The sequence below is a fragment of the Nannospalax galili genome, unplaced genomic scaffold (assembly GCF_000622305.1).
Source record: "Nannospalax galili isolate Female #2095 unplaced genomic scaffold, S.galili_v1.0 scaffold243, whole genome shotgun sequence".
NCBI lineage: Eukaryota > Metazoa > Chordata > Mammalia > Rodentia > Spalacidae > Nannospalax > Nannospalax galili.
The window spans coordinates 9,313,378-9,322,652 of record NW_008353490.1 but is presented as its reverse complement, the minus strand read 5'-3'; the positions used below and the strand labels follow the sequence as shown (position 1 = coordinate 9,322,652).

The window sequence follows — 9,275 nt, the reverse complement described above, 5'->3', positions numbered from 1 at the left end:
AAATAAATTTCTTTATGATGTGCTATCAACAACAAATGTTTGATTTGTAAGTCTATTTTGCATACCTATATATACTCGGGGTCATGTAAAAAAAATTTCCCAGGCAAAAAGGGGTGTGAGTGGAAAAAAAATTCAAGAAGCCCTAATCTATAGTATTAAAAACTAAAACATCAGGTCATTTAATGCATAGCAGGATATATTTCTTATATACAGAATAACAAAGTACTTGTACTAATATTTTCATTGTTCTGAGTTTCTCAGATTTTTTTTTATCATGTATAAAGATACATTTTTGGAGGCAGGAATTAGAAAAGCCTATATGGCCTACTTATTATTCATGCAGTATAATCAGCTGTGGTTGTTCCGAGCCTGAAGGTTTGTGTTCTGTTTAACCAGCATGCTGTCATTTGTTTACTACACCTATGATGATGAGATGTTATTTTGACAAACTGAGTAAGAACTGTATCTACTGAGCAACCTCTGTTACTCAGGAAATATGAGGTACGGTTGAAATACACTTCTAGCTTCAGAGCAGAATCTAGAATCAGATGGTGCATGAAGAAGAGGTAAGACGGTTGAGGACTTCAGCTATAAATCTTATACACTTGAGCACAGAATTACTTACAAATACTCAAAGTTCTATACCAGGAACCTTTAATACCTTAATATATTGATAATCTAGCATGCATAGCCACAACACAGATCACAGGTGATTTAAAATAGTCAGGTCACTTGCTCCTAATTAACCATTTCTTCATCTGGTGTTGGCTGCACAGTGTAATTAAGGTGTGTGACTCAGATGCTGAGTCTGAATTCCTCTCTGTGAGTCCTGTCTGATGCTCTGATAGCAATGCAGCTTTACTTCATGCTACCTGTTACTACTGGAGCTGATACCGCATCTTGTCATGCTTCTGCCCACTACAAGTTCTCAGAACTCAGGCAGACAAGGCAAGTTGAAGCCAGGCACCACTGCACCTCTGACCTTATTCTGCCTCATCATTCAGCTGGAGAATTTCTATTTCAAAGTCAAGTTGTACTTTTTTTCTCTCATCTTCAAAATTAGTCTCAAATCCTTGAGGCAGAGCTAAGAAAGCAGCTTCCTTGAAACTAAACTTCTATCATAAGTGGTAGATTTCCTAGACAATGAAGAGACAAATGAAGATCACAGGACAGCAGGTAGGGAGAGAGCTATCTGCCCTGTGGCCTTTAGGGAAAACGCCACACCAGAAACTAGCTCTACTGGGAAAGGTGCTGAACCTCACCACTCATACAGGAACGTTAGCTGGAGTCTTGCAGATACTGTTCCAACTGTCAATATAAACTATGGGGTGGCTGGGAAGCTGGATGCTGTGTGGGCAAGGGGAGGACCTGGGAGAGATGGCAGTCTCCTGACAGTCATGCAGTAGCCACAAGAACTCATGTGTGTTGACAAACAGTGTGGGGAGAAAAGCACTTCTGCACCTGTACCTGCATCTGCATGCTTGCACAACCCAGGAGGAAGGATCCTGGTGCTGCATTTGGTAACTGGGCAGCAGTGCAAGAGCAGCTTATCAGCACATGCCCCTCCGGCTTCAGAAGTACAACTGAGCTGAACAAATGACACAGCTTCTGAATGACCCAACCTATCATCTAGTTTCTGTCCATGATCAGCTCTGGAGGACGAGGTGATTCAGCATGTGCAAGTTTCAGCAGCAAATGAAACCCATAGCCCATGCAAGACTGAGCTTTTCCTGCTCTTACCTTTTCACCAAACAAGTGCCACCTACAATGTAGTAATGACATTTGAATGCATCAAGGGTGACAGATGCTCACTGAATGACCTGGGAATTGGGAGTGCACTGCAGGAAGGTTCATGTTTGGTCTTGATGGTGCAGGGTTTGGATGGAGTATGAAAAATGAGGAACAACAGGCAAGTGCTGAACCTCAGGCTGCCCACACCTGTCAAGAGCTGATAGGCTCTAAGATTATCCTCAGGAAGTAAATGTGTCATGGGGAGAGACAGGACCAGAGACCTGCTTCAAAAAGGTTAAAATGTCTCAAGAGTGGAAAGAGAAAAAGAACATCAGAGAAAGTCTACAGTAGGGGCACTGTGGGCCTTTCTGGAGGTGCAAAGATTAGGATGGCAGGGAATAAGGAAGAAGCTGTCTTCTGCACCCCTCTCCTCATCCCACAAAGTATCACAGAACAGTACTTCAAGGAACAAAAGTAGATCAATTCAATAGGAAAGCAGTTTTGGCAGTCAAAAGGCCATGGGCTGTACCTTGATCCCAGCATTCCGCAGCATCTCGAGCGTGGGCCTCACATCAGCCTGCAGTTGGTCCTCTACCCCAGTGAGGCACAACAGCTCCATCTCCCTCTCCAGGCTCTCCACCACTGCAGCTACTTTCAGTGTTCGGTCATGGATGCTCAATTTGGCTTGACTATATCGGCTCTGAGGACAGAAGGAATGGGTATAAGTACATACCTGCTTCATGTATGTGACCGACACAGCTGCACTGCATCAGCTCCAGAGGCATAGAAGATAGGTGTTCACATGTGTACATATTCTGTGTATCCCACATAGTTGGACTACATCAGCTCTTGGGGGCCTAGAGGACATGCTGGGTACATACTCTGAGTGTTCCAAATGGGTGTTTGTAATCCTTTACTACATGAAAATTTATAATTTGAATTTTCCCTAATATAAAAGTTTGAAATGCTCAAAAGTCGGATACATCCTGAGTACTGACATCATGATAAAAAAGCTTCATATTTGGGACCATTCTGGATTTGGGGGCTATGGATAACTGAGCAAGTTGCTTATGCAAAATATTCCAAAATCTAACAGTTCTGTACTACTGTACTGTACTACTATCTGTACTACTACTATCTGTACTACTCTCTGTACTACTATCTGTACTACTGTCTGTACTACTACTGTCTGTACTACTCTCTGTACTACTATCTGTACTACTGTCTGTACTACTATCTGTACTACTGTCTGTACTACTGTACTGTACTACTACTCTCTGTACTACTCTCTGTACTACTATACTGTACCACTATCTGTACTACTATCTGTACTACTGTCTGTACTACTCTCTGTACTACTATCTGTACTACTGTACTGTACTACTTTTGTTTCCAAGATGACCAGAAAGGAATGAGGGATGCTTAGCCTCTATTGAGGAATTGGAACTTCTAGTTTTGTGGACACTGCCTTTCCCAAACTGCAGGGACACTGGCCTTGTCAGGATGCACTTTGGTGGGAAAAATGTTCCCATAGAGAAGGTAAGTCTGAATGGCAAGGACTGGAATCACTCACCTCAAAGTCCTGGTACTGCTCTTCTGTCAGAGTCCTCTTTGCTACAACAAGGGTCCGCAGCCCCTCACGTGCCATGTTTCCACACTGCAAGAGAAGGGGCTATCACTCTGGCTCCCATAATACCGGAATGGTAGTAAGGGGGCCTCGGGGAACTGTCAAAACTACTCTCTGGCAATGCTGCTAGCTTGCCCTCACCTCCCTGCAGGCCTACTACATAAAAGCATGGGAACTTTTAGGACCTACAATAAAGCTGCAGTGAAGAGGTGCAGGCAAAGCCTGGCGGAGTTAAGAGGACATATACACACAGAATACTTACTCTATCCCCACCACTGTATTCCAACCCATGAGAAGTCTCTACTATCATCTCTCTCTTGGTTGGGGGAGAGATTTGATGGAGTTGGGGTCCAAGTGTTCTCCTGAAGCCCAGCAAAGTGCTTTCCAAGGTTATTCTGGGACCACATGAGCTCACTGGTGTAAAGTCTCATGCCAGTGTCTGGTAGAAAATCAGCACCACAAACATTTGATTATGCAGGGTCATCACCCCACACATCTGGTAGGCAGGGAAGGGTGTTAGCCCTGGATGAGTCATGATCCTATTTAACTATTAAACAGGAATTAGAAATATATTCAATAAGTGTGTGAAAATATGCTAACCCCATTTACAGTACCATAATAATTATTTTAAAATACCTTTCTCCCCTACAAAAGAAGAAAAGTTTTACCTGGGGCTCATGTGAAGAAACAGGCTTTCTCGTATAAGGCTGGTTGTGGGCTGGGAACACATGTTTGAATGTAGCTGTCCATTTATTTCAAAATCTTAATTGCTCTAGTAGCATCAATTCCACTGCTAGAAATATGGCCCTATGTGTATGGGTCTGCATGTATGCAGACTGTGTGTATGACTGGTATCCACAGAGGCCAGATGGAAGCTCCAGATCCCCTGGAACTGGAGTTACACAGTGTTGTAAGTCACCATGTGAGTGCTCAGAAACAAACCCAGGTCTGGTGCAAGAACAGCAAGTGCTCTTTTTTTTCCTATGAAAAATTTTATTTACTTATTTTTATGTGTATGAGTGTTTTGCCTGCATGCAAGTGAACCAGTGCATGCAATGCTTACAGATGCCAGAAGAGGGCATGGGACCCCGTGGAACTGAAGTTACGGATGGTTGTTAGCCACCGTGTGGAAGCTAAGAACCAAACCCGGGTTCTTCGCAAGAGTAGCCAGTGCTCTTAACTCCTGAGTCATCTCTCCAGCCCCAGCAAGTACTCTTAACTGCTAAGTAGTCTCTGCAGCCTCATGGCCTACCTATACTTGTAAACAAATACCATGACTTCTAAACAAGGGAATTCCTACCACACTGTGGGTAGGAGTAAGGCTTTAAGGAATTTGAATCCACATAAATATAAATAACTGCCCTCTGGAATTTTGCTGCACCACTCTTCTGCTTTGGTTTTAATAAAGTGAAAGGCTTTCAGGTTATAATAGTATCATAACAAAGACACTGGTGAAGAGGCAAACCATTTATCTAGGGAAAGAAAGTACAATGTTGAGCAAAGAAATGCACACAGGATTTTTAATGAAGTTATCGTTCTGAAAAACAATCTGACATTATCTGTCTATTGCAAGACATTTATTGATTTGACCTCATAAAGCTAAATAAATTAAACAAGTATTTTACAATTAATTGCATGTCATTATGACCAAAAGTAATTTTTATGGCATTTTACTAGGTCTCCAGGGAATTTAATTTATTCATGTCTCTGATTAAATCAAAGTGCCCTCAAGGAGATATTGATTCATATCATTAAGACCATTGTGAATACTGGGTGTGGCTGTTGTGCTAGCAGATCATCTCCGAGGTCTCAGGGTGTGACAAGAGACCAAGGAACTGGCCATAATATAGGAACTGGCCTACAAGAAGAAGGGCCCTCACTATAATCTTAAGGGCCTTAGTTTTACTCTGAAACCCAACTATTGATCAATATACAAACTCAACAATAAATAGTATAACCTCATAAGGATAGCTACAAATTATATTTGTTTATATTTATAGACCATTTTCTGTTTTTTTAAAATTTATTTTTAATTTGTGTGTATTAGTGTTTTGCCTGCATGTATGAAAGTGCATCCACATGTGCTCAGAGCACTCATTGTGCTCAGAGAGCAGAAGACTTTGGATCTCCTGGAATTGGAGTGACAGATGGTTGTTAGCTACCAGGTGGGTGCTGAGAACAGAACCCAGGTTCTTTGCAAGAGCAGCCAGTGCTCTTAGCCACTGAGCTATCTCTCCAGTCCCTTAATTTTCTGTTTTCTTTTTAAGTGAACAAGTTAGCATTAGATTAAAATACCAATTAAATCTTCCTGAAATACTGAGGTTACAAAATAAACATATTGAAGCCCAATTATTTATTTATCCAATGTTATTTTAGATCTACCTGTACATATCTGCACACTCTATACACTAAACAAAAATGGTGGTTATTTCTATAGGAAGCACCGTTTTTATAACTAGCCAGGGCTCATTTCTGTTTTTTTGAAATTGGAAAGAATTGTAAGCATTTAAAATGATTTAATGGAAAAATAATACCATTCCTGGCAACCAAGCAGTGTCTTCCTTGAAATGGTGATAGCATGACTTATTCCGATGGTAAAAAGTGTTACAAGCAAGGAAAAGTATTTCTTTTCTGTTATCTTACTAAATTTCATGAACACATTTTGTACAATGCTGAGAGTAACTTGCTCACCTCCTCTTCCAGCCAATCATTGTATTGGACGATGGTAGACATGGCGACATCAGCACCTTTCATATAAAACGTGATTTCTGCTGTGGATTCATCCTGTGTGGGGGTGTGAAAATAAACACATGGACAGCTGGGCTACAATGCTCCTTTAAATAACTGCTGGCCTAAAGGAGGTGATCTGGAGAAAGTGGGCCTTAGAGGATGTGCCATGTGAGCTGCATGTGCGGTTTCTATGTAGAAATCTCCCATAAATGCCAATGTAGTAAGAACCAAGAGCAGCAACACTCTAGATGCTACACTTTAACTCTTCAAACAGGTTTGGGCTGTGGTAGAAGCATCAGTTCTCTCCAATTTCCCAAGTGTGATGCAATGTTCACTATTTAACAAATGGAATTCCAAGATACATTCTTGGTATTGGATGAGGAAACCTCAACAAAGGTATGTATTAGCAACTTCATGGTCATAAATCAAAAGTAAATTCTTCAGCTATGCTACCTGTGTTGAGGACAAAACAATTTTAATTTTAAAAACCTACTAATTTCTTTTATTTACTCTGCTTTGGTGATCTTAGGATAGTTACTTTATATCACCAGATACTTTATTACAGTCACACTAGCTTCTCAGCTCAGCTCATTCATTATTAATTGAGCTTTTTAAAAAAAATTTCTTTATTATTTTTATTTTATGTATGAGTGTATTGCCTGCATGTATGTGAGTGCATCTGTGTCGTGCAATGCTGTGGAGGTCAACAGAGGGTTTCAGAGTCTCCTGGAACTGGAGTTAAGGACGGTTCTTAGCTGCCATGTGGGTACTGGGAATTGAACCCAGGTCCTCTGCAAGAGCAGTCAGTGCTCTTAACTGCTGAGCCATCTTTTGGACTTTTTTGTTAAAGGAACAATAATAAGCAAAGTATTTGAGTAAATATTTAATCTTAACAAAGTTTTTTTTTTTGGGGGGGGATTTTGTATATACTTTGAAAGACTGGAAAAGAAATGTCTGGAATAATCAGTGAGTGTGTCACATCAGTGTCTGTGAGTATAGCTGATATACTCATGACATACCCTGACAATGATGCCCATCCGCTTGCTCTCGGAGGTGAAAGGGAACATCTGCAGGATGTAGTAGGTCAGGACCTGACCCCCAGGGGTCTTTAGCTGCATGGAAGCAAGATCTCTGCTGACCAGGGTGAGCCCAACGCTCTCTGTCCAATGCACCAGCGCCACCTGAGGAGACCACAGTGTGTGTGAGGCCCAATTGCTTGGGATAAGTTACATGGAGCAACATAGCATATTGGTGTGCAGAGAGTGCACAGAGACACAATGGATGCAGAGAAACTTAAAGCACAAGAACTTTTCATTTCTGTCCTGTGTACTTTTGAATGGCACGTTTACAAATGAACAAAAACCTTTTTTTGTTTAAAATAGACCATTATTGCTAAGCATGGTGGCACATGCTTTTAATTCCAACACTCAGAAGGCAGATGCAGAGGAGGTGAATCTGTGTGAGTTCAAGGCCAGCGTGGTCTACATAGTGAGTTCTAGGCCAGCCAGGGTTACAAAATGAAACTCTGTTACAAAAATGAATAAACAAACAAACAAACAAACAAACATTGTTATGCGTCATGAAGACTGGTTTGCAACTTGTGTTGATTGGCTTCCCAAACCAAATGGTTACAATTTTTAAAAATTTATTATTTTTAAAAAAAATTTGTATGTGTGAGTGTTTTGCCTGCATGTGTGTAAGTACACTACAAATGTGCATTGCCTGTGGAGGCCAGAAGAAGGTGTCAGATTCCATGAAACTGTAGTTACAGATGGTTGCTAGCTGCCATGTGAGTGCTAGGAACAGAACCAAGGTCCTCTGAAAGAGCAGCAAGAGCTCTTAACCACTGAGACATCTCTTTAGTCCTTGCCAAATGACTTTAAATCCTATGCAAGGGTGCCTACCTACCTATCCTGGAGTGACTCCCATGATTTGTCCCAATTCCCTAATGGGAATTCTACAGGCTTCATGAAGGAGCCAACAGCTTTACATTCTATTTATCTTTTTTTCTAGCACAAGAGATAAACTGATATCTGATTAATGAACTCATGACAATAAACCTCAGTGTGTACATAATAGCTGCAAATGTCAAGGAGACTATCCTAGTTTTAGCCTGTTGCTATGATAAAACACTCTGACCAAAAGTAACTTGGGGAGGAAAGGTTTATTTGGCTTACATATCCAGGTCATAATTCATCACTGAGGGAAGTCAGGACAGGAACACAAGGAAGGAACCAGTAGGCAGGAATCATGAAGGAATGCTACTTGCTGGCTTGTTCCATTGCTCACTCCCAAGTTCATGCTTAGCTAGCTTTCTTATATAGTCCAGGACCTGTCTAGGGATGGTGCTGCCTACAGTGCACTGGGCCCTCCTGAATCAATAATCAAGACAATCCCTCACAGACATGGCCACAGTCCAACCTGATTAAAAGAATTACTCAACTGATACTTTTTCAAGTGATTCTAGTCTGCATTAAATTGATAGGTAATGCTAACTAGGTCAGGGACAATAGCAAAGTCGATGGCCAGGAGCTCTTTCTAAGCCTTCACTTTGCCAAGGTCTGCTTTCTTCTTCTGTAATACGAAAAGCACACTTGCAAACTGTTCTAAGGCTCAAATGAAATAAGTAAATTCTCTGGCATATGTAGGCGTTTGAAAATAGGGGTTATTCTTGTTTATAGTTATTTATTATAAAATTTAAAAACATAAGTGGAAAAATAAATTTTAAGTTACTATTACATGAACAGTATTTTATGACAGTGTTTTCTGGAAAAATGGTTGTCTTTAAAAGCAATTCCATCACAGGACAGTTAAAACATGACACAGCAACCCTATTAGCCACTAAAGGAACATCACCAGAGTGACTATGTGACACCACAGCCCAGCAAGGCCACGACTTTTTTCAGTGATCTCAAGGTTGGGCCTCCCCTAGCCTCTGTCCTATAGCTGCAACTTTGCCACCTGGCAGGATTCACAATTCTTGCTGAACACGAGCCTCTTTCAGTATAGGGTAGGCTCATCCATGCTTTCTGATAGAGAAACATAAGTCTTCCAAAACCACTAATGAACCTTATCTATTTCTACATTGCTGCTAATTTACTTCCCAAACTACAGCCAACCCTTAAACCCTTATTTATCTCTGGGACTGTTGGAGACTGGCTGCTGCTCAAGATAGCTTTTCCTGTTT

At 41.1% G+C, this 9,275-nt stretch overlaps 1 protein-coding gene across 6 annotated transcripts in view; it reads right to left on the bottom strand.

Moving 5' to 3' along the window:
• The window catches only part of Atp9b (ATPase phospholipid transporting 9B (putative)), a 318,516-nt gene that overhangs the window by 25,066 nt on the left and 284,175 nt on the right, over window positions 1-9,275 (bottom strand). For all 6 annotated transcript variants that reach the window (XM_017802611.1, XM_017802610.2, XM_017802609.2 and 3 more), the window contains 4 exons: window positions 7,108-7,269; window positions 6,050-6,142; window positions 3,305-3,388; window positions 2,261-2,431 (listed from right to left, as the gene is read on the bottom strand). In XM_017802611.1, coding sequence (XP_017658100.1) covers window positions 2,261-2,431; window positions 3,305-3,388; window positions 6,050-6,142; window positions 7,108-7,269 — 510 coding nt within the window. The remainder of the gene's footprint in view (window positions 1-2,260; window positions 2,432-3,304; window positions 3,389-6,049; window positions 6,143-7,107; window positions 7,270-9,275) is intronic.